General features: G+C 36.7%; 3 protein-coding genes across 8 annotated transcripts; 1 reads left to right on the forward strand and 2 right to left on the reverse strand.

The window, feature by feature from the left end:
• Positions 1-381: 381 nt before the first annotated feature.
• LOC113769585 (pentatricopeptide repeat-containing protein At5g65560-like) lies at positions 382-7850 on the reverse strand. 5 transcript variants are annotated; one of them, XM_027314083.1, is made up of 6 exons: positions 4732-7850; positions 4111-4232; positions 2809-2884; positions 1773-1839; positions 972-1102; positions 382-674 (listed from the first exon to the last, which is right to left on the reverse strand). In XM_027314083.1, the coding sequence occupies exon 1, from the start codon at positions 7689-7691 to the stop codon at positions 4929-4931; it is 2763 nt and encodes a 920-aa protein (XP_027169884.1). In that variant the 5' UTR covers positions 7692-7850; the 3' UTR covers positions 382-674; positions 972-1102; positions 1773-1839; positions 2809-2884; positions 4111-4232; positions 4732-4928. The 5 variants fall into 5 exon arrangements, with proteins under 5 accessions (XP_027169884.1, XP_027169885.1, XP_027169887.1 ...); XM_027314084.1 differs by having other exon boundaries at positions 2800-2884; XM_027314086.1 differs by having other exon boundaries at positions 382-652; positions 2809-2920.
• Positions 7851-8953: 1103 nt separating this feature from the next.
• On the forward strand, positions 8954-11180 carry LOC113768940 (pentatricopeptide repeat-containing protein At1g08070, chloroplastic-like). Its single transcript, XM_027313440.1, has one exon. It carries the CDS (start codon positions 8954-8956, stop codon positions 11060-11062), a length of 2109 nt encoding a protein of 702 aa, XP_027169241.1. The 3' UTR covers positions 11063-11180.
• A 2075-nt stretch (positions 11181-13255) lies between these two features.
• Positions 13256-17931, reverse strand: LOC113767802 (protein NBR1 homolog). 2 transcript variants are annotated; one of them, XM_027312000.1, is made up of 8 exons: positions 17862-17916; positions 17534-17624; positions 15393-16672; positions 15185-15314; positions 14815-15063; positions 14541-14690; positions 13853-14455; positions 13256-13600 (listed from the first exon to the last, which is right to left on the reverse strand). In XM_027312000.1, exons 2-8 carry the CDS (start codon positions 17555-17557, stop codon positions 13505-13507), a joined length of 2532 nt encoding a protein of 843 aa, XP_027167801.1. In that variant the 5' UTR covers positions 17558-17624; positions 17862-17916; the 3' UTR covers positions 13256-13504. The 2 variants fall into 2 exon arrangements, with proteins under 2 accessions (XP_027167801.1, XP_027167802.1); XM_027312001.1 differs by having other exon boundaries at positions 13508-13600; positions 13888-14455; positions 17534-17931.
• Positions 17932-25425: the final 7494 nt, after the last annotated feature.

A 25425-nucleotide genomic window follows, 5' to 3' on the forward strand; every position in this document is an offset into this window, starting at 1 on the left:
AAATTTGGAGTACGTGAATTTAGAAAAAAGTAAAGAGATATGGTAAACAAAACCATACATGGCAAAATAATTCATTGACTGATTATTTACAACTAAAAGAGATAAAAAAAATAAAAATTACTCAGGCAGACCACATTAATGTAGTACATAATCTTTAATATATTATTTTAAATCGAACTGGACTTCTTTTTTATTATTAGTTTAATTGCATAAATATAAACAAAAAAGGACGAACTCCAAAAGACAATATATGGCAATATATGGTAAAAAAAAAATTAACTACTCTAGAAGACGATAATTAGTTAAATCATGACTTGTCCTCTTGCCTTACATGGAACACATTCTTATCAGTACTCAATTTAATTGCATGGATAGTCGAAAAATCCACAAACTCCAAAAGCCATTCCACTGAAATTGGAAGTTCAAATTAGGAATAAAGAATCAAGACTAGAAGCTGCTTGGTGAACCCTTCTACTAACAGTAACCATATAATGCGAGATGCAGATACAGATGTAGATGAAGGATCTCAACTTAGATAAACACAAAACTCATCAACTTAAATCTCTTGAGGCATACTGCATCAATCTACTCGAATCGATTAGGTCGAAATCCCATCTCCACAAGATCTTGGAGAGCTCCTCATTACCGTTGTCTGTGACATATGGAGCAGAAATCTGAGAAAGAGTAACAGAATATGGTAGGATAAGCAACTGATAAGTATCAAGATCAACTGAGATATGCAACTGAAGGACAATTGGCAATCTGATAGCATAAACGGTAAAAGGTGAATCCTTCATGAAAGCCATCCAATCTCCTAACCTCTATAACCATGGTTCAATATTGGTCCTAAGTGCATGCCTGCCTACCATTCTCTAACCAGAAAACATCTTTTAGCAACAACCATCAAATTATTTCTGATAAACATATAATTAGTAGAAAACCAGAGACTTAAAAAAGAATTGAGGAATAACCTGGCCCCTGGGCTTCTGGTGGTAGAGGACATGAAAGGGAAGGCGTAGTATCCAAGGAGGCGTGGACCATGGATGAAGCACTCAACTCATGCAGACAGGAATACCATAGACTGCAGGAGGAATGTAGCCACCTAGAGGGGCCATAGGCTGATATTAACACAATAAAGAGATGGAAATATTCCTCCAAATTAGCCATCTTTTTATCCAATTCAATCTTATTCTGACTAGTCTGAGTTAGTCACCTTACATAGCTAAGATGTACATTGGTAATACATAATCAAACCTTTTCCAAAGAAAGAATACGTAGTGAGTAAGGAGATCAAAATCCAACTAGAATTTTTACTGTGCAAATGTGTAAAAAATATAAACTTTCTGCCATAACAAAAGTCAATTTTTCAAAGTCTACTCTCAGAAGAAGGTGAAAAAACTGATAAAAGCTAAAAACCAAAATAATTAACTCCGCAAGAACTTTATAGCACGCTGGCAGTAGTAAACAGGGGACAACCCCAAAAATCTTATTTATCCTTGCATAGTGAACTATGTTCAGCCAAATAGTTCAGCAATAGAAAAGAAACTTGTAGTTTTGCTTCTTTCAGAGAGATGAGAGGAAAAATGTAGCACAGCTGCTGTAGACAGAATGGAATGACTAGTGGAAAAAAATATTTTAGAAAAGAAATGCTCAAAGAGGATGGAACACTTGCAAAAACATGCAGGACCTATAGAAAGCAGACGAATATGAGGATGAGCAACAATATCAAAAAGCAAGGAGTTCAATGATGCATTCAGTTACCAGACTATTACCTGTGATCTGACTCATCTTGCGTCATAAAATGCATTCTGGCAACTGAATTTGCAATATCAATCATACCTGGAGAAGAAAACAGTACACTAAGAAATAAAAACACCAAATAGAAGGTAAATATAGAAATTTTAAATTAAAAAGGTGATGCAGGAAAAATTGCTTTTCAGTTAGTGTCGTTTGCATCAATTAATAACTGAACAAAGCAACAAATCAAGAAAAAAATCTGGAGAATAAATAAAATCAAGTTCTTCTTGGTTCAATTACAATATTCAATCTATATACTCCATCCAAATGGACCACTTTAAGCCATATAGCCTTAACATAAGTACCCCATAAAATCACAGATACAAGCCATGTCAAACAGAAACTTTATTCAGAGCACAAGACAGGATGTTGAACCCCAAAAATACAAAATTGTACCACCAAACAACTGTAAACTAACAGCATACAATAGGAAAGCATAAATCAAACCATGCTTTCTGCTTGTATTCGTAAAGCTACTACTTCCAATTAGCACAAAGAAGAGGATGGGATTTGATATGCTTTTGCTTCTTGAAAGTGAAAGCAGTTGGTTATAACAGACCATCTGACAGAATCTTCCAATCTCTTGAAAGATACTTAAAATCATCTCCAAGAAATAGTAGACAAAAAGCCAGATGGCTGATACCACAATTTTGTCTGTCTGCCTGTGTGTGTTTGCTTAAAGTTTCAAGTGCAATAGCACCAGCAGTCAGAAATTTCATGCTACAAAAGAAATAAGCTTGTTATCATATTAAAAAAAAATGAAAATAAAACATATTCTGGCTTTCAAAAACTATATCTGAGAGAAAAAAACCAGGTGTGAACATGTAGAATTGAGAAGAAAGATAAATAAGAGCCAAAAAAAATCTGATAATGATTGACAAGAATTTTATTCTCATACAACTGAATGCGGGTTCTAAATCAAGCAGAAACCAAATACTAAATCAGAAGGTAACTAATCATAGTATTATATCATAATAAGAAAGAAAACCAACAGAATAGAACCTGCTTCACCTGGAAGGAGCAATAAAATCAACAGCAAATGAAAAAGCTCTGGGTCCACAAGCATACAGGTGGCGGTGGAAGTAATCTGGCGCAATTGGAGAAAATAAGCTTTGTTATTGAACTGCACAAAATCAGATGATGAAATGCAAAGCCAACAATCAGCAATCTGGGAAAGGATGCAGACAAAAGAAACTGAAGAAAGAGGAGGAAAATTGAACAAGACGAGTAACCGCCATTTCACTGTCCACCTCTTCCTCAACACAAAATGTATCACTTAGTTTATTAAGTTATATTCGCCAGGGTGATGAGGAAGAAGCGGCCACACAACAGAACTGCCATTCATCATCCACCAAAACCTGGTAAAGGGGGCCATGATGGCACCATGCTCTAAATTCACATAGTGAATGAGACTGCTGTCTACCCAGGTACCTCATCCCAACCTAAAGGCCAATGTTCGTGATAGAGGATTCACCAGAGTATGGTGGTGCATGGTGACATCAGTTGAAAAATGAAGTTTACAGCAGTTAATACAATGAAATCAAAATAAAAAACCCTCCCCATAATCGCAACCTTGCCTTCCTTCCCCTTCCCATCCCATTTCCCCCTGCCAATGAGTAAATTCCAGAAAAGTGGGACTTTTTGAAAGAAAAAAAAAATTCCCAGAAGGTGAAAAACGCATTCACTAAATGAATGTTTCTATAAAAGATGCATTGACAGAATGCGTTCTTTATTGTCTAGCATTTATTTCTTAAACAAAACATCCAGTGAATTCATTTTTTTAAGAAAATACATATTTCGAATACATTTTTTCAAAACTCACCATTTGGGAACTTCTTTCAAAAACCACCACATTTTGATATTGACTCCCGCCCACCCTTCCCAACCCCCATCTCCCCCCCCCCCAACCCCCTAAATAATGACAATCAGGACTCTGATAAAGATACGTATTTGGTCATATATCCCATGAAATAAAATGGGTAGCAACAGGTTCGGCATAATTTTATTCCTTATCATTTTCATACCACAATTTTTCCATAGGTGCACAGCTTGCAATCTTCTTACCTCCAGGCACAGAAACAGAGATTACCTGCAGATCTTACTTTTTATCTGACAGCTATGTCAGCCAAATAAATTGTCCTTAGATTTTTTCCCATAGCCACTGCCAAAAAATATGATCATAGGAAATAACCCTAAAGTTCTTTCTTGACTGGACCAGACAGCAGTGAAGCTATTGAACATAGGGTGAGTCAATTCTTAGATGTAATTGAGAGAATGGATACTTGTTAATGGTGCATAGAACAAGATTTCAACCTGAACTCCTGAAGACTGCCAAGCCTTTCTGAAACACATTCCTGGCTGGCAGTAGCATCAGTATCTGACAATTCAGGTTGACCACATCATATTCCCGAGGAAAATGGGAAAGCATTGATACCCTGCAATTTAATAAACTCAAAAAGTGAGCCGTCTTCTTGCTATCACCACGTATTTATAACAGGAGGAGCAGTCATTGACTATAAATTGACAAAGTTCCCACTTGGACTACATTTAGTGGACTAGCAAACCTTTTTCTTCCCACCAACATCAATCTGACATGTAGCAGCTCATTCAGGATTCAAGCATCAGTAATGGAACTTTAAATGTATATATCAATTACAGTATGATATGAATATGAAAATGAAAGAGTATAAGAAAATCTAACTATCAGCATAAAATAAATGTTCAAACAATGAAGTTAGCTCAATGAACTCTATTCTTGCCAAATCTTTTGAAAGTCTCAAGTTTTTTAAAGTTTTGACTTTTTGTTAACCACCGAAGAAGAAAATGTGAGGATCAGATATGTAGAAAATACATATAACTTTCAGAAATCCTTTTAGAGCTCTAATAGCATAATCACCAGGCAATATAATAGATAAAATAGCATCATTCACTTACTTTTAACCTTTTTCTTCAGAAGCCACAGCTGACATTCATATTCCTGGAGGAAAACGCGCAGCCTGTGGTGGTCAATCATTCAAATATTTCCCCTGGGAAGTGGTTGAAACACAATCCACAACCTTGATCCACTTGGCTTCGTGCAGCAAATCTACTCTATTTCACTCACTTTTTTATCTCCAAAAATGCCCACTTCTTCAGCACTCTGACTTTTTATCCACCGGCCTGCCTAATTTGGACAACTCTCTTGCTAAACTTGTACGTGTCTGGTAAGAAAAAGTGCAATTCTTGACATCCATTGCATGAAGAAACTTCATGGAAGTGTCTGCTTCCCCCTCCTTGATTAGCCCATCTATTAATATGGACCAGACAATCTCATCATTGTTCCATTGTTTCTCAAGCATGCTTTCAAATAAAGCCTCAGCCTCTTTAGCCCGGCTTAGTTTGCATAAAGTGCAGATAAGTGCTCTGTAAATTGATAGAGGGGGCTCAAAACCACTGATGATCAGTGAGTTAAATATATCTAGAGCAGAATTAACTCTCAAGTTCCTGCAATAAGAGCCTATGAGAGAGCAAAGTATTGCACTGTTAGGAGTCAAGCCTTTCCCTTTCATATGTTTAACCAAATGTTCTGCCTCATAACTTTTGCCTTCTCTACATAGTCCAACAACTAAGGTAGTATATGTGCTGAGACCAGGTTCGCACCCATATTCTGACATCCTATCCAAGAGACTATACAAATTTTCAATTCTCAAATCTTTCTCAACTGAACTACGTGTGCAAACTGTTTGATGTTGGGTTGCAACTTTTTCCTCAAGTAACTGGCACTCCTTTTGTAAACCTTTGACCAGCACATTGTAGGTTCCATAATTTGGCTGGTAGCCTGCACTAATCATCTGGAAAAGAAGCAAAAATGCATGATTTAGCCTACCCACCCTTACAAACCCATCAATTATTGACGTATAAATCACCACGTCAGGTGCCAATCCTTTTCTCTCCATTTCCCTAAGCAATAATTCAGCCTCATCATTCTGACCTGCCAAGCATAAGCCATGGATGAGCGAACTGTAAGTGTACAAATTTGGCAAGCAATCTCTTTTTCCCATTTCATGAAATATCTTTAAAGCAAGGTCTGTCCTCCGTCTTTTGCAGAGTCCATCAATTAATGTTGAGTAGGTAATTACATTGGGCAATAGCCCACTTTCGAGCAGTTTATCATGGAGTTTTTTTGCTTCAGAGAGCATACCCCTCTTAGACAAGCCATTTAAAACTGCATTATAAGTTTCAATGGCCGGATTACAACCACTGTCCTGCATCCTTTTCAACAAAGCCAATGCAGCATCTACTTTCCCATCTTTACAAAGGCCATCTATCAAAGTGGTGTAGTTAACTTGGTTTGGACTCAAATCTTGCCTAATCATATCCTCGAAAAGACTTGAAGCTAAGTCAAACTTTCGCCCTTTGCACAACCCAGAAACAAGAATCGCATAAGTCCATTCATCTGGCTGACATCCATTCCCTTTCATAATATCAAACAACCTCAGAGCATTGTTCAGGGAATGCTGTTGGAGATATCCATTAATCAAAGTATTGTATGTTACTCTCTTTGGAGGTGGACCGACCCTCAACATCTGTTGAAATAGGACCATTGATCTCTCCATATTTCCGACCATACAAAATCCCTTTATAGCTGCATTGAAGGTCTCTGTATTTGGTGAATAACCATGTCCCTCCAACCAGCGAAAAATATTTAAAGCAGTTTCCAGTTTGCCTGCTTCACAGAATCCACTGATCAGTGCATTATAAGTGACCACGGTTGGGACCAGGCCTTCCTTCAGCATCCTGTGGTAGAATCCTATTGCCAACTCAAGTTGACCAACTACAGCCAACCCACTAATAAGGGCTGTATAATTTTGTGCATTCGGCTTACAACCCCTTTTCATCATGGTAGACATAAGACCAATAGCGTCCTTGGCACGTCCAACATCACATAATGTATTAAGGGGAACTGTATACGTGTATACAGTAGGTTCAACACCTTTCTCAATCATTTCGTCAAGCATGTCCAATGCCTCATCAACCCTCCCCTCGTCGCAGAGCCCATTAATTAGGGTCGAATAAGTAACCGAATTCGGATCAATTCCATCCTTTAACATCCTATCAAAAACCTCATACGCCTTGTCCAACTTCCTATTCCGACAGTGGCCAAGAATCAAAGACGTATAAGTGAATACATCAGGGGAAAATTCACACTGATAAATCCTACACAAAACCAACTCTGCCTCCTGAACTTTTCCCTTCTTACAAAAAATATTAATCATAGTATTAAAAGTCAATAGACTTGGTACAATTTCACTACTCAAAATTTCATTATACACATTTTGAGCTGCCTCAACCATATCAAACTTACCTAACTGAATCAACAAAGTATTAAAACTATACAAACTATACGGAAAACCCTCTTTGCTGATTTCATTCAAAAATCCCAAAACCCATTTCATCTCTTCCTCATTCCTGCAAGCTTTAATCATCAAAATCCTAACATGATCAGCAGGCGCAAAACTTTTATCAAAAAGAAGCCTATTCAACATTGCCACATAACAGTTCACATCGTGTTTGTAGAATTGCCTCTTAGAAACCCAGTAAAAGAATTGCAACACAGACTCACTGCTTATTTTGTAATTATCTATAATCTTAGCCACGTGATGGGGCTTGATTTTGGGGCTCAAAGCCTTGAGCTGAGAGCTTTTCTGCCATGGCAAGGACTTATTGGACAAAATATCACAAATTGTGAACACCAAGCTTGGATGATGTGGCTGCCTTTCCGATAATGCTGGAGAAAGATTTAATTTTGACGAGAAATAACGAGAACCCAGATGGGGAAATTGCCTAAAAAGATCGATATTCTTGAGGTGGATGAGATTTGGAAGACACTGGCAATTGAGGGGCTTAATAACCATTTCTTGATATGATGCTGATGAAAGGGCTCATGGGTTCATCCGCTTCACCTGCTGCTTATTATAGTTGCTGAAGCGATGATTCTTATGGTGAAAAGTTGGCAGATTGAGGCGTTTGAATAAGATGGAGCCATGGAGGCGGAAGGGAAGAAGGCGTGTGGTTTCTGAGACCACAAATTGCTCAGTGTGGGTGCGAGTATTGAGTCATTTTAAAATAGTAGTATTGGCTGATTCCCTAAATAGTAGTCTAACTTTTTTTAATATTTAAAAAATATCTTAAAAAATATTTTAAAAATTCTACTACTCTTAAATATTTTAAAATATTTTCTAAAAATATCTCAAAATATACTTTAAAAACTCTATTAAAGTAAAATTTTTCAAAAATATTTCAAAAAATAGCTAATTTAAACGGAGCCATATATTGACAAAAAAACATTTATAACCCTCAAAAAAAAAAAGAAAATACAGTTATATGGAGTAATATTTTTATTGGAGATATAAGTTTTATATAGAGCAAATTTTTGGGCAACATTCAGAATCTTTGAACATAGGCTTCAAGTGCGTACCAGTTGGTTGACTGGATTCGAATTGAGTTCAAGTAATTTGAAGGTTTTATATATAAATTTCAAATTTTATATTAATTGAGTCAAACTTTAATCTAAGTTTGATATTTTGCCGAATACAAAATTGTACTCATAGTTAACTTAATTAGTCAGTGAACGAAACTTAAACACTAATCAAGTTTGATTCGAGGTTAATCTGTGTTGCAATTCTGCCTGAATAATCTATCTATTAATATAAAAAAAAAATGAAACATATGTTTTTTAAGTACTTCTTGTTCTTTCAATTATCATATTATTCAATGCATCTTACGAAGTGCTAAACCATTCAATAAAGTGCCCAAGTTTTATTGTGAAAATTAGGCTTAAATGAAATAGCAGAAAACTAAAACACAAGCTGGATTTTGGAACACAAGAGGTGATTGCCCCTTAACAGTTTTGTGGAAATCAGCCTGAAAGAAAGCACTTTTGAGAAACCTGAAAGAAAGCTAGAAAACCTTTTACAGCAAACTTTGTATTACTACGTAGGCCATAAAAGTGAAGGAAAAAGGAGCTTTAATAAGTTGACATCCTCTTGCATTTAGAGCCTACTGTCTGAATATATCAATCGAACCCTCCACTCCATTGCCAAAACTCTCACGTAGAGATTTGTACAATTTCCAACTTTCCAACCCCAATTAACCAAAAAAAAAAAAAAAAAAACCAATGGGCTTTACACTTTCAGATTTTCCCGCCAGAACCATAACTACCAAAACTACCACCATTTTACAAGTTCCAGACAATCCCAAAACCTTAATTCTTGAAAAATGCAGGACTACTAGGGATCTCAACCAAGTCCATGCCCACCTGATCAAGACCCGCCTCCTTCACAACCCAAATGTAGCCAATCCCCTTCTAGAATCAGCCGCACTTCTCCTCCCAAATCCCTCTATCAACTATGCGCTTAACATCTTTCATGATCTCGAAAAACCCGACTCAGCGGCCTACAATGCCATGATCAGGGGCTTGACGTTGAAACAATCTTCTAATGAGGCCATCCTTTTTTTCAGGCAAATGATCGAACACTTAGTGAAACCTGATAAATTTAGTTTCTCTAGTGTCTTGAAGGCCTGTTCCAGGCTTAAAGCTTTGATGGAAGGTCAACAGATTCATGCCCAGATTTTCAAATGTCAGTGGAGTTGCAAGCATGAAGAGCTTGTCAACAATGCGTTGGTTTATATGTATGCCAGTTGCGGTGAGATGGTGCTTGCGCGTCGGGTGTTTGATGGTATGAGTGAGAGAAGCACGATCACGTGGAATTCGATGTTTTCTGGGTATGTTAAAAGTGGATTCTGGGAAGAAGTTACACGGTTGTTTAGGGAAATGTTGGATATGGAAGTTCAGTTTGATGGGGTTACACTGATTAGCGTTTTGACTGCCTGCAGGAAGTTGGGGGACTTGGAATTGGGACAGTGGATAGATGACTATGTAGAAGTAAATGGACTAATGGGAAATGCTAATTTAGTTACCTCACTTTTTGACATGTACGCAAAGTGCGGTTGTGTGGATGCAGCCAGGAGATTATTTGATAGGATGCCTCGAAAGGATGTTGTCGCATGGAGTGCCATGATTGCTGGCTATAGCCAGGCAAATCGAGGCAAGGATGCACTTTCTCTGTTCCATGAGATGCAAAAGGCCAATGTGGAACCAAATGAGGTTACTATGGTTACTGTGCTTTCGTCCTGTGCTCTTCTTGGAGCTTTAGAAACTGGAAAATGGGTACATTCCTATATTAAGAAAAAGAAGTGGAAGCTCACTGTCACTCTTGGGACTGCATTAGTGGATTTCTATGCCAAGTGTGGTTGTGTTGATAGTGCAGTTGAAGTGTTCCAAGAGATGCCTTCAACAAATGTATTGTCATGGACAGCGCTAATTCAAGGTCTTGCTAGTAATGGACAAGGGGTAAGGGCTCTGGAGTACTACAGTTTGATGCAGCAACAGAACATTGCACCAAATGATGTCACATTCATTGGTGTTCTGTGTGCCTGTAGTCATGCAGGCTTAGTTGATCAGGGTTGGGCTTTCTTTACAAGTATGACTAGAGATTTTGGCTTTGAACCGAGGATTGAACACTGTGGTTGCATGGTTGATATTCTTGGTCGGGCAGGAAGGATTGAAGAAGCCTACAACTTTATCAAAAGCATGACTACCAAGCCCAATGCTGTAGTATGGAGGACATTGTTGGCTTCATGTAGATTTCATAAGAATGTTGAAATTGCTGAGGAATCACTGAAGCAAGTTGTGAGATTGGAGCCTGCGCATGCTGGTGATTACATACTTCTTTCCAATGTCTATGCTTCAGTTGGTAGATTGGAAGATGCTTTAAGGGTAAGGAGTCAGATGAAAGAAATTGGAGTAAAGAAAAGTCCTGGATGTAGCTTGATTGAACTAGATGGGGTCATTCACGAGTTTTTGGCTGAAGACAGTTTACATCCTGATTTAGAGGATATTTACACGGCAATAGATCACATCATGAAGCGGATAAAATTGGCAGGGTATGTTCCAAACACGGCTGAGGGGAGGTTAGATGCAGAGGAAGATGGTAAGGAAGCTTCCATATCTCACCATAGCGAAAAGCTGGCCATTGCTTTTGGCCTTCTTAAAACTACTCCTGGGGCTACGATTAGAATATCCAAGAATCTTAGGATATGTACAGATTGTCATAATGCAGCAAAATTGATATCAACAGTTTTCGATAGAGTACTTGTCATTAGGGACAGGAACCGTTTCCACCATTTTGCAGGGGGGACATGTTCCTGCAATGATTTTTGGTAGGATATTTAACAAACAGGGACTCAAATCGATCCTTTTATGGAGAGATTAAGCCAGTAGATTTAGTACAGTGACAACTTTCTTCTTAACTTTTTTTTTCTTCCCTCCTCTTGTTTGTGCATTGTGGAAAACTGTGCAGAAAAGCAGAACAGCACAAGAAAAAGTGATTCTGAAACTTGAATTGCAAAGCAAAATAGAGTATCTTTCTGAAAACTTTGCACGAGTTTGTGCTTCTAAGCTTTCTGAGAATTTCATCTTCTAAAGATTTATGAGTTAGAGCTCCTGAAGATTTACATGGACACTCGACCTTTGTGATGAGAATGGAAGTCCATTTACTTCCATGTATGAATTTACATGTACCATCGATTAAATTCAGGTAGTATAACTGACTAGGTTCAGGTAGAGCATGAATTCTTTTTTTTTTTTCCTTTCTTCAATTGTGAGACCAGAGGCAGTTGATTGATTAGCGTCAGGCATCGTTTGAATCTTTTGTTTATTGCTTCAATTCTGAGGCCAGCAGTTTTTTTTGCATTTATCAATTTGCTGGTCATAACTGAAAGTTGCATTCACGTGGTTTGCTTGTTCTGGTGTTGATGCCTTTCATTTAGAATTAAGGGCTGTAAATTTTTTTAATATAAGTAAGCGAGCTTAGTGGTTTGTGGTTAGTTATGATTGTGATAGATGTTGATGAAAGCTTAGTTTTGGTGGTTTTGTAAAGTGATTTTCTTGTTCTGCTCTTCATGTTTTCCTGTTTATAATTAAGGGCTATATTTAACATAAGTAATTGAGGTTACTCGTTTCTGTTCAGTTGTGATTGTGATAAATATTCATGAAACCTTAGGCCTGGTGCTTTTGTAAGGTGAACTCCTTACTCTACTTCTGCATTGATCTTATTTTGTCTGCTGCACTGCTGTTTTCTTGCCACATGTAGATTGCCTCTGGCTGTTAAATCTGTTCATTTGAAACGAGATTCTGTGTGCGAGGTTCAGTATAGACTATTGGTGTTAAATTTGTTGATCTGTCATTAGAAAAGCAATTGGATTTATTTGTCTGAATCAGAGGGCAAGCTTCCGTTCAAATCTGATTTGCAGAGGTAGTAGTGGATGTACATGGGTTATAGTTAAAACGCCTAATTGCTCCTTTTTCCTGGAGTCTGCTTGAGTTGTGACATAAAAGCTACCTTCCATAATCCTGGGGGAAAAGAAACATGCGAAAGGATGTTTGTTGCATCCATCAAGATCAATGTGTAGGTTTTGTTTCCAATAAAACAATTTTCCATCCCAGTGCCTTGAACGAGTAAGCCACTCCTTCTGGAAGTCATTGTTCAGTGCTTGTATTCATCTTGTAGTTTCTCTGAGATTGGGATAGCCCATTAATCTTGTACTAGATTGTACAAAACCTCTTTAACCATTTTATCAGAGCCTGGCAAAGGACTGTAACTTATGACTATCTTAGCAATGCGTGCTTCAACTTGCTTTTCATTTCCTTAGGACTGAGTTCATGTGATACAAATGGTTTATGTTTCAGATTATATTAGCTGGAAACATTCATCCTTATTCATTACTAATTGAGGTGCATAATTGATTGATACAAATTGTTGTTAATGTCTCAATTTGTTATTAAGGTGATAAGGTAAAATATGCTACACATTGCATGTTTGAAAAATTACTAAAAGAAACAACACCCATCAGGATAATAATTTCGACTATAATTTACTAAAGGCATATTTTTTTACTATACTACAAATAATTCTCAATTTATTGATTTTTTTTATTATGTAGAAAAGTGATTGATGAGTGTTCTTTTCAAATTATTGGCACCGCCAATGTATTTATTCACAATAGCTTTCAGAAGGCTTTTTACTTGTTTACAGTTATTTCATTCTTGCCTGTATACAGATAGCATGAGCATATTTTTAAGTGTTTAATATCCACCATATTTCTTGAGCCATTCATTGACTATGTGCAAAAAAAGATCTTGAGCCATTCATTGACCATGTGGACAAATTACAAACCAAATGAGTGAATGAATAAGCAGGTATCCAAATCGCCTAAAATCAAATGTCCCACGGTTACTAACACCTATCATGTATCAAGTATTTAAGCATTTTACACTAAATTACTTCCCTTCATTGATCCTTGATTAACACAGATATTCCCTGCGCGCTATTTAAAAAAAAAAACAAAAAGAATAGTGTGATAAAGTGCACAATAAACTTGAATAATTACAAGTTACAGATAAACATCCAGAACAGAAGCACTTCATAGTAGTTCATAATATGTATATATATAAACTAATTAGCAGCAACAAGCAGGTTTTACAGAGCCACAGAAAACCAAATAAAAGGACCAATATTCAAACAACTAAGTTCAAAACAACACCAAAGGAGACGCTACGACAATATTTATTTATCCATAACATGCCTCGTCCTCAAGCTGACTAGAATCACTTCTCTCCAGCAATAAGGTCCATGACTACACGCTTGATGCTTCCATTGTTCTTCTGCAGCAATTTTTGGTTTGTTGCTTTATCACAGAAACCCTGCATGCACAGTTTGTATATATCACAAACCAATAAGCTGACGTTCAAAGCATGTCTTGACCTAAAACAGTGCATACTCAAAAAATTAAAATGAAATAAAAAAGATATATGAACTATTAAAATAGAAAATAAAAATATATATTAAAGGAAACCCCCCCCCCCCCCCCCGCCCAAACACTAAAAAAAACACACACACTCAGACAGAGGGAACATTAAATATCCGAACCATTATCCTTCCCAAGTGGAAATTACCATCTCACGGAGCTCCTCAAGGATAGGATCCCAACCTGACACGCCACAAAGATCATCAACTGATTTCTCCAAGTTATACCCATTGAGCCTCAGGATCTCCTTGTTCAAGTCAACTTGTTTAAAACCCATGTCTTCAAGTTCTTTAAGGAGGGCCTCCTCCACATCAGACCGTTTGACATATTTAATGAAGCTCTCATCTGCCTTGGCGGCATTTTCTTTGACATCTTGAGCAGAAGTCTCCCCAATAATAGCTGGTAAAGGAGTGAGATCAGGTGGTGCAACCTCAGACAGATCAACGATGGGATAGGAACCTAAAGAGGCAGGGACTGCTGAAACAGGGGATGATGCAGCACCACCAACCAGCAAGGAGTCATTTATGGGAAAGTTCACCTCCTGTTCTTTCTCTGGTGAGGCATCAACAACTGGTTCCACCAGGTGCATGCCTCCACTAGAATTATTGACCTGAGGCAGGCTGTCCACCACCAAAGGCTCGGGATTAACATTAATAATTTCAGGGCCTGATATACCACTGTTAATAGGTGGCAAATTCAGATTAAAGCCTCGAAAACCTTCCTGCTGCAGCTCCTTCGAAGAAGCATTGACCTGTTGTACCATTATGGATCACACTTAAACAGAATTAACAATAACACTATAAAAGAAAAGAGTTATAATAAAGATGTTAACTGACATGGATAAGAACCCAAACACGCTGGCCAAACTTCTGACCAGATGGAGAAGCCATCCTCCAGTATGAAATGTACCGACCCGGACGATCAGGAGCAACAAAATCAACTGCAATGTCAAGTTCCTGTTCAACGGGTAAACCAGCAGAAGCAATCTGGTAGAGTATGCAGACAAGCAATACACCAAATGAGGTCCTCAAAACAGACATCAAATAACGCTAACAATGCAAATCAACAGGAGTATTGAACTGAAGGAGAAAAAATCAAATCATTTCCAACCTCTGTGTCAACAGAAAATATATCACTCAGCCTATCTCCTCCAATCCAAACCAGCTGTGTTCCTTGAGGCCACACCACAGAACCATTGTTCCTCATCTTCCAAATCTTGGTGAATGAAGTTGATGGGGCCATAATCGTACCATCAAGGATATTGACATCCTGAATGAAACGACTGTCTAGCTTATGCCGACTGGCCTTCCCACCACACCTGAAGACTGGTGGCTGTAGTGGAGCATGCACCCGATTATTCTGGAACCAACAGCAGAAAAACAATTCAAGTAGAATACGCTGAATATAATGAAGGTAAAATGGCATCACATAAAGAAGTAGAACCTAATAAAAAAAATTCCAGGAGCATTAAAAAACATACGAGATCATAAAATCCCCTGAAAGAATGGGGGTGGTGGTGCCGATAGGATATAGGACGATCCATTCTGATGTAATCACTTTCATTACCCATTTGGGCAAAGCAGATACTGCAAAGATCATAATCATCTTTCCTGCATAAATAGGAAGCATCATAAGAATCATATGCTTTCTTACAGCAAAACCAACCAAACAGATTCATCCTTTCTTACACTTTGGACTTGAAGCGAGGGCCAGTAATTGGATGCACCCCACAGCCATCACATCGAACACCACGATGGAAAATTCCAGAGTCATCAGACAGTCCATGATTCCTTCTAGGCTGGACAACACAAGGAGGAGGCTGTGGAGGAAGAACTGGGCTGTTACCCAAAGGTACTCCTGAGAATGGACACTCATTCATTGGAATTGCATTTGAGCCTAAAGAGCTACCAAAACCTGTCTGCAACACATTCTTGGCCCCACCAATAGTGTCTCTAAGGTGAGAACTCAGATTAGACCACACTGCATTGGGAGGGTAACTTTGGAAAGCAAGTGCACCAAGAGGCTTCATTGCCATTAACTCATTAGGATCGCCAGAGGCCTCCTTGTTATCACCAGTAACTGTATTTGAAGTGGGTGGAACACTTGTTGATGAAAACGGCACAAACTTGCCAAATAAAGGTAGCTCATCAGACTGACGATCAACCTCCTCCTTACCCGCATCAATCTCAGTTGCATGAGGTGGCTTATGATTAGCCGATTCAAGAGCAGCCTTAAGAACCTCCAATCCAGGAAGTTCTCTAGCTAAGGCCTTCACACCTCCACTGCCATTGATAGCATTCTCCTTTCCATTTGCTGGACCTTTTGATTCGATGGAAGGATAGACCTCCTTATTTCTTGCAGATGGATTTTCAGGTCCAGATGCAGCAGAAACATCTGCTTCTTGAGAAGATGCTGGAACATTTGTGGTGCATCCAGAAGCCCCATCCTGCTTACTAACATTAGCAGCAGCCAGATCTGATAGTTGATTCAGATAGGGCAACCCCATCTCTGAAAAAGTTCGCACCAAATCAGTAAGAGTTTGAGCAGAGGGAGTGCCTGTAGATGCCAAGTCATTGCATATCTTTACAATGATCCGACGGATCGGCACAGGTACAGATTTTAACAAAGAATTAGAGCTGAGGTTCTGCAACGGCTGCTGCATTTGAGGAGATCTCAGAGGTGTAGAGCTTCCACTAGTTCTAGCAGAAGACATGCCGCTGCTTTCAGTACTCAACTTCACAGTAACCCTCAAAGGATTCAGGGATTGCCTAACCACATCACACAGATCTTCATTGTCACCAAGTGTTACTATGTCACCATCCTCATCCACATAAGTCAGAGTGAGTTCAGCATCAGGGGTGAACTTGAAAAGGCCAATGATCTTCTCTCTCAGCCCATTAAAATCAAGGTCAAGTTCCCCATTCAAAATCCGACAACTGAAACGCCTTAGTGTTTCTCCATGCTTAACCTGCAGCAAATAAATGGATTAAACAATAGTGAGCAAGGACTCAAGGACCAACAAAAACTGTTACTTGGAATGCCGAAAAGAAAAATTACTAGTATTATTGCACGAATCTACTTCTACATGGTCTTCAGAAAATTCCCTCAATCTGAATTACAGGGGGTGTACTACAGGGTCAGAAAATAGTTTAGTCATGCATTCCTTATCAGAAAGAATACACCTTTCTAATATAGGGTCAGAAAAACCATCAATTAAAGAGCTAAACCCGCACAATAATCCAGAACCCAAAAAGATATCTGAACCATATTAACAACTTACAGGATCTGATCAGAGTAAATGTATAAACATTAGTATACTTTCAACACATAAAATTCACAATCCGATATATTAACAGCACAAAAGCATCGCCTCAATGAACGTTATTTCTGATCTAATATATATCATATCCCGGCAACACAAGCGTCATATTGGTTACTAACGCTCAATCCACAAAAGCCAATGAGAATTTAACCACCACAAATTGCCAGTCACCACTCCCCCTTCAGGATTTGACTTCTAAACCCACTAGGGGAGGGAAGAAAAAAGAGAGGAAACGAAACCTTCCGTTATGATTCAGGGAAACAAACCCAATTCGTGAACGTGAGTAAAATTTCATCAATCACTCTCCCCAAGTATCAAAAACCCTAATAATCAGTTAATCCACTGAATAATTATCAAAAACCCCAATCAGTAAAAACAAATTAACCACAAAATCCATCCAAAAAAAAACAAATTAAGAACCGAAGAAACCAAATTATAGCTGTAAAGGAAACCCCATAACAAAAGAATATAAATTTAAAACAAAAAAGGATAAAAGAACCAACAAACCTTGATCACTTTAGTAGACTCCATAGTCGCAGTAAGAAAGCGTTCCAGGTAAGCCGCAAAAGCACCGCTTTATATCTCTACCTCTTCTTCCCTAATTTTCCAAATTTTTTCTACGGTTATAAATATAATCGATAATCAGCAGCGATATTAACAGACCATTTACACTTTGATACAGAAAATAAAACCCCAAATCCCAAAATCAGAAATTTTTGGCAGAAGCAAGAAAAATTCAAAGCAATCGTTTAGATTTAGGCGAAAAGTAGTGAAACTACTCGAATTTAGATTTTCTACAACTTTTTCACGATTTTATCACACAATATTCGCGTACCAGTGAGCCGCAACTGTGTTTCTAAATTATTTGTTACTCTCTCGACAATTCTATCAGAGACAGAGCTCTCATCCTATGGACGGTCCTATATATATAGACGGAGTTGTATGTATTTTGTATTTAGATTTCAGCGTATATTTTATTGTTATTTTATTATTCTTATTATCATCTTGTTCCCAAAGAAAACCACTAGGCGAAGGAAACTAGTACTAACAAGCTTGCGCAAAAAGCGTCTGAGACTTTGACTTTTGAGATAAATGCGAGACCAAGACTTTTAGGCAAAAATCTGAGTAGTCCTGGTCTACGCGCCCACATCTAGACCGTGCGGTCCACATTTTGCTCACTTGCTCCTCCATCTTACATTTTAATTTCCTGAAGAAATTTAACACTTACATTTCCATCTTCGTTTATACTCAAGGTTTTCTTTTTTTCTTTTTTTCTTTTTTTCTGTCTTGTTGCTCTCTCTGTCTCTAAGGGGTGGAAGTGAAGAGAATATGGTTAGGTTCCTACGGATTTGGGCTGCTATGAATGATAATAGCTGGCTTTTTTCTTTTTCAATGCCACGATAAATCGGGCATACAATAATTGAAAATGCAAAATTGGTTAAGGTTAAGTAACATATAATAAAAAGTACAAAAACAGAAAAATTTTGAATTTCTCACTATCCCCAACAAACTCTAGCGAACAGACGGGCATCATCTGACTCTTCTTATCCACTATACAGTTTTGATTGTTGGCTTACACTCATCATATCAATGGATATTGTTGCTTTTTTGGTTTTGAATTTCAGAATCAAACTCTTTTTAGCAATTGGCCAGCTCCACCAAACAAGTCTATAGGCCAGCCAAGCGATGATGATATTATTGTTTTCTTATTCATGTGGTTAAGGTAGTATTTTTGAACTTGTAGGTTCATGAAAATTTTTTGGTCTTTTTTTTTCCCTTTTTAAGAAGTATGATTACAAGAAAAAGGGTTCTTATTTAATCAGATCAGTCTTAATAACCATTGCCACTGCCTAAATCTGCTGAGAGTAAGGAGGAAGAGGAAGAGATTATGGTGGTAGTGGAGGAATCGGTGGATTTTGGAGAGGAGAGGAGAGCAGGTAAAGAAGATAGTTGAACGATTAGTGTGTCAAAGAGGAAAAAGTTTTTCACGTTTGAATCCAATTCTTGTTGATGACGTGTTGCATTTTAAACCACCCGGTCTACAGGTGGTGCCGTGGACCGGATCTATCCAAATATTTGCCAAATTTTTATTATGTATTTTTGTAGAGGATTTTGTATTTTTTTTTAAAATATAAAGTTTGGATGGATTCTCATCCAATTACTACCATGAGTCGGGATACATATTCGGAACCATTACCTCTTAGAACCCATGACCTTGCGATTACAGGTAAATTGTGAACTTGTTCGAGATCATTATCTTTTAGAACCCGTGACCTTGTAATATAGAGTTTGGATAGATTCACTTCCAATTATTATCACGGATCAAGACACGTGTCCGGGATTATTACCTCTTAGAATCCGTGACATTGTGACTACAGGTGAATTGTGAATTTGTTCGGTACCATTATCTCTTAGAACCTATGACCTTGTAATATAATAGAGTTTGGATGGATTCGCCTCCAGTTACTACCACGGATCAGAACATGTAGGAAAGAGTAATTATGACAAATGTTGACATTTCAATTGGTTCTATAAGAGTGATGTTGTAAAATTGTTAATGCTTTAAATGGCAAGTTCTTGATCTCCAAACAACGACGACAACAGGATAAAACCCTATGAAAAGCAAGAAAGATGGGGTTTTAAAATAAGTGTTTGGATTAATATTAGCTTTTGTTTGGATAGAGTATTATTCCAAATAATTATTTGGAATAATTATTGTAGCACTTTTTGTGATGTGATGTATGTGAGATAAAAATGTGGTTGGAAATATAAAAAAGGTGGATTGGAAAATGTGTTTATGATGTAAACGAAATTTTTTTTTGGAATAATTTGCTATCCAAACATTTGAAATATTTTTTTGAAAAAAAAAACACTATAATAGTTTTTTGATACGATGTATGTGAGATGAAAAGGTAATTAAAAAATGTATTAATAATACAACCAAATAAATTTTTGTATTGATGATGCAACCAAATAAATTTTTGAAAATAATCCACAATTCAAACAAAAAAAAAAAAGGTAGTTTTTGACTCATTTACCACATAGAAATTAACACACATTGTTGTAAGAAATGGAAGGGCATACGAACTGAGTGCGGTTAACATATTAGAAATGTATCCCTTGTTACCGGTAAGATACTACAAGGATAATTTTCTTCTTCTCCCTACATTTTTCAAACATATTTGAAACTAAAAATTGACTTTAATTAGTATAGTATATGGATTTTTCTAATATTGGACAGTTGTTAACACATCTAAAATTCACCTAACTTATTAAGTATATACATATACTAATAATTATTACTCTCACTTGCATTTATATACTTTTCTATTTAATTTTACCTATCATCTATTATATTTATATTTATTTTTTTAATCAATCTTACATTTTAAAAAATATGACATTTGAAATATATGTATCTAAGCACCCATTAGACAAAAATCGATAGAATATATACTTTCTTTGATGGGCAATGATTTCATTTGATAAATTAGTCTTGACAAGTTCTAGCTTATGGCTGGTTCCTTAAAAAAGAAACAAAATTTCGGGTGGGCTTCTCTATCGCGCTTGCCATTACTATTTCAACTGGGCTAAGAAACAGCAGGCATAGTTTTCAAGCTCACATTTGTATGTTCTTGGATAGGTAGTAAGGGAGCAGAAAAATTTTGAGGCCCGACATAAGAAGCCTATTACCACCATATAAAATGTCCCAAAACAACTGCACATGAGGTCGTTAATCCTCTTGATTATCTCATTTAGGTCCTCACCACTCGAGTTTGGATCGCCATTATTTGGTGAAAAATTATTTGCTTGCATTATAAATATAATTTTTAACTCATTTTTTTTTATGTTTATAATTGTCTTTTTGTCTTACATACATTACCACCATATAAAGTGCCCCAAAACAACTGCACATGAGGTCGTTAATCCTCTTGATTATCTCATTTAGGTCCTCATCACTCGAGTTTGGATCGCCATTATTTGGTGAAAAATTATTTGCTTGCATTATAAATATAATTTTTAACACATTTTTTTATGTTCACAATTGTTTCTTTGTCTTACATACATTACATTATAAAAAGTAGTGCAGTAATTATTCGAAATAATATTTCAAATAATCTCTTATCAAAACACTTACTAGTGAGAAGATCCCAAGTAATAATTGTTAGTCCTCTTTGTGTTGATTTGAACCAATATTAAGGACTCACTTCGAAGAGATGCGATTTGTGAGCGTATATTAATAATTAGGTATCACATGACATGTCAGGTAATACTTTTCAGGTACACAGTATTATATAGTGAAGATTTCACCATTTGAAAGTGTTAGAATACATATCCGTCTCAAAAATAGAAAAAAAAAAAAGAAAAATGTTTGCACGTTGAAGGCGCAAGCAATGTATGATATAAACACGTAATGCATACAAAATCTCTTTAAATAGGTTGAGATCTTGTCACCACAAGTTCAAAAGATGATGGTTGATTGAGTCCATGGCAGTTATATTCATTAATAACTAGAATTTTATCCGTACTTTAGCACGATTTTTTTAAAATTTATTATGAATTTACACAAATATGAATAATTTAAATATGAAAATTAACAACAATCCTACATGTTCATTCATATTAACTTTAAAAAAATTAGTGTATTCGAAATGCTCAATTATTTACTAATTTTTAAAAATGCGTTTACATACTTTCACTATAATATGATAGTATAGATCAAATAATGTTTTTCATATCAAAAACTTGGTAGATATTCTTTTTTATAAATATTCTTTTAGATAATTTAAATTTTTATAATGACCATAAACCTAGAAGTATACATTCACATTTAATTAAGTAGAAAAAATCCAGCAATCGGCTTTTTTTCATCGATAAATCAACAATATTGGTAAATCTGTCAGTGTAACAATTAATTCTTTTTTTTCACTAAGTTAATTCAAAATTAAGGGAAAGGATGATGAACAATTTGAATACCAATCAGATATGGTGTTAAAAGGAAGTAGTTTATGGAATATGTAAGATTTTAATAATTGTAATTTGAAAAAGATTTTACTATAGTTCTATATAATAATTTGATAGAAGACACATACCATTAACTTAAGATTAGTTATTATTTAAAGTTATTTTAGATATCATTAAGATAAGATTAGTTTTTTTTTAAAAATTAGGGATAATTTTTAAACATATAATATAATATTTAATATGGGTAAAATCCAAATAACCCATAACCCGTTAATTCTCTTCAATTAGGCATGCCACATAGGAGTGAGAAACAACTTTAATTAAAATATATATATAGAGAGAGAGAGATTGATGGGACTAAAAGCCTACAACTGTAAATTGAGTGCAAAGTTAGCTGGGATCCTCGATGCTATTATTCGATGCCAAATCCAGTGATAATCTCACTTATCACGTGAGGGCAAAAAAAACTTAAATAAACAGTCTACTTGACATAAATATAAAAGTGACATTGAGTAGTCTGAGTTGCAATTAGAAAAGTGTTACTGAGTATTTCATGTAGTACAAAGTATCGGCGATCTTTAAGTTAGATGAACATGTACACTGAGTATGCTGCTGCTTTATGATGGCGGTGAATCCAAAATTATTTCTCAACCAAAGGATAGGTTAGTAGTCGATTTTGTGAGTTGGCTTGACAAGTCTAAGCCTTGGGTTGAAAAGAGAATGTACGAATGCTTAATTTTGATACACATACTTCCAATAAAAAAGGCTCAAAATTTTAACTTGTCATGTGATATGCTGAAGTGAGTATCCACTGTCTTCATTTTTTTCTTATAGAAAATCAACGACCCACATACTTTTTAACTTTCTAAGCATTGTATATAGTATGTGATAGACAAAAAATTACATATAAGTACAAAAAAAAATCTTATTGGTTGAGTTTGGGCTTTAAATATAAGGTCCGATTTAATATTGAAGCGAGCTTCAATTTCATTAAGTTTAGTTCAATTAAAGCACAGTTGAGCAAATTATATTTTAAAACTTATAGAGAATAACGTATACAATTTATAAGTCATTTCAATATATATTATTAAATATGTATTATATATCATTTTGTATTAATTGTGAATTTAATAAACCTGAACTAGACCCGAAATCCTAATATCTTTGTGAGCTATGTATGAACATTACAGTATGAGCCTAAAGCATGAAGTTCTTCTTCAAATTCAACCGAGCTTGAGGTTGTGAAAGCTTGACTCCAAAAGCCCGAATGGGCTGAAGCTGTTTCGGTTTCAAGTTATGCTTGACTTCTATGCTCAAGTTTCAGTTAGCCTGTTAAAATAGACGAGGAATACAGAAGAGTCAAGACTGTGTGTCTAGATTTTGGGACTATTATCTTTGCAAGGTCTTTTAACAGCTTTAACACGTACATCTTGTTTTTTCTTTATCTTTTTTTTCTAGGGAAAAATTCATTCTTGCTTTTACTATAAAATGAATCAAAATCCAATCACATTTGAAGAACAAATAAACAATTCACACGAGATCCTCAGTGCCACTTTTCCCATGATAATTCAGTGCTACTTCCTTATTTATGCCAAGTGTCCTATTTATTTAATTTGCCATATGTTGTTTATTTAAATTTCTTCTACCATCACGTGATAAGTGGAATTGACACTGGATTTAGCACCGAGTAGTGGCATAAAGGATTCCAACTGGAAACAATTTACACCTTATAATTGTTATTGCGTTAGAAAATAACCCAGAAATTGTTACCACAAATTTGCCTTTTTAGCTTAATTTGTTTAAATAATTGATTGGCTTTTATATTCATCATGGATTTGCTTATCATGCAAACGATAATAATGCTTCTTCTTTTCTTCTTTTCTTCGGTGAAATTTTTTTTTTCCATTTCTCTTTCTCTTTCTTTTTCTTTTTCTTTTTCTTTCTTTCCTTTTTCTTTTCTTTTCTTCTTCTTCTTCTTCTTCTTCTTCTTCTTCTTCCTTCCCCCTTCCCCTTCCCCGTTACCTCCGCCACCCCTGCAAAAGCTCCCCCTTCCTCTCCCTCTGCCCGCAACCCCCCTTCCCCACCCCTGCGCTGTGGTGGAGGGAGCTGAGAGGAACGGCGGCGAGGTGGGAGTTGCGAAGAGGAGAGAGAACGCGCGAGGGCTTTGGGTCGCGGCCAAGGAGGAACGGCGGCGCATGGTGGAGCCAGGGGGCGTGGCGCGAGAGAGAGGCGGCGGTTGGGCTGGAGTCGTGCGAGGTGGTGGTGGCTTCGTCGGCGTTGCGAGGGAGAAAGAAGGGCTGTGGTGTCGCTGGAGTAACGCGGCCGTGGGCAGCGGTGTCCGGCCGCGGAGACCGAGAAACGCACGAGAAGAGAGAGACGTGCAGCGAGGTGGCGGCGTGCGCTAGTGATGAGGGGAAGAGATGGCGGCGGACAAAGGGGGAAGGTAGCGGGGAAAGGCAGAGGGAAAGACGGGAGGGGGGAGGGAGAAAGAAAAAAAAAAAAGAAAAAAGAGATTTTGGAAACCAACATATCGGTCAAAAGGGGGGAGGGAGAGAAAAAAAAAAAAGAGGGAGGCCGGCAACAGTTGGCCGGAATAGTTACCGGCTCCGGAAGCGGTGGTGGAGGTGGTGGCTGGTTGGGTGGGGGAGGAAAAAGAAGAAGAAAAGTTGAAGGGAAAGTTTTTTGTGTATTATTTTGAAGTGTGTAGGTAAAAAACTTTGATAAATTTTTTGAGGTTCCTGTAGCAAAATTTGTTAAAAAACTAGTAGCTAAAAAATTAGGCCAAAAACTTCACTTCCAAACAAGCCCTAATCAGGTGAAAAGAATACAGAAAAATATCAATCAATTATGGGCAATTGTTTCGCCACAACCTTCTGAAGAGGAGAATGCAGCTAAATGCTTGACAGTTCATTACAGTAGTTTTTGATAATATTTTTTCTTTGTGATAATGATAAAGAAATGCCTGTTTGCACATGGTTTCCTGAGTACATTCCCAATAACAACGTCTTAAAAAGGGGACCGACAAAATTCATTGGCAAGGTTAAACGGATATTGCAGGACATATTTATTTGTGAGTATGTATTTTAGTCACATTATTCAATTTACCTTTTTCAGCAAAGGATATTAGGATAGATAGATTTTAAACTTTAGAATACCCCTTTCTTTAACTGTAGAAGCAATGATAAACTAGTCAATGCATTAATTGTTATGTTTTAATTTCTTTTGAATTCTTCAAAAATAAAACCCTTGATTAAATGAAGAATAAAAAGATTATGTAAGAGAGATTTGTAAAGGCTTCATGCTTCATTTTGTTGACAGTAAAAATAGGATATATTAGTAATTTATCATTCAGTCATCTCAAAGCACATAGCATTGTTACGATTTGTATGGATGGGGTAAAAATTTCACCAAATCAGGGGAATATATATTTGCAT

Source organism: Coffea eugenioides, chromosome 4, assembly GCF_003713205.1.
Source record: "Coffea eugenioides isolate CCC68of chromosome 4, Ceug_1.0, whole genome shotgun sequence".
Taxonomy (NCBI): domain Eukaryota; kingdom Viridiplantae; phylum Streptophyta; class Magnoliopsida; order Gentianales; family Rubiaceae; genus Coffea; species Coffea eugenioides.

What these genes read in the sequence shown, in the direction of transcription:
- LOC113769585 (XM_027314083.1), bottom strand. Translation starts at nt 7,691, where the DNA reads ATGGTTATTAAGCCCCTCAATTGCCAGTGTCTTCCAAATCTCATCCAC.
- LOC113768940 (XM_027313440.1), top strand. Translation starts at nt 8,954, where the DNA reads ATGGGCTTTACACTTTCAGATTTTCCCGCCAGAACCATAACTACCAAA.
- LOC113767802 (XM_027312000.1), bottom strand. Translation starts at nt 17,557, where the DNA reads ATGGAGTCTACTAAAGTGATCAAG. An exon ending in AGTCTACTAAAGTGATCAAG is followed by an intron (nt 16,673 to 17,533) that starts GTTTGTTGGTTC and finishes TATTTGCTGCAG; the next exon opens with GTTAAGCATGGAGAAACACT. An exon ending in CCTCGCTTCAAGTCCAAAGT is followed by an intron (nt 15,315 to 15,392) that starts GTAAGAAAGGAT and finishes CTATTTATGCAG; the next exon opens with GAAAGATGATTATGATCTTT.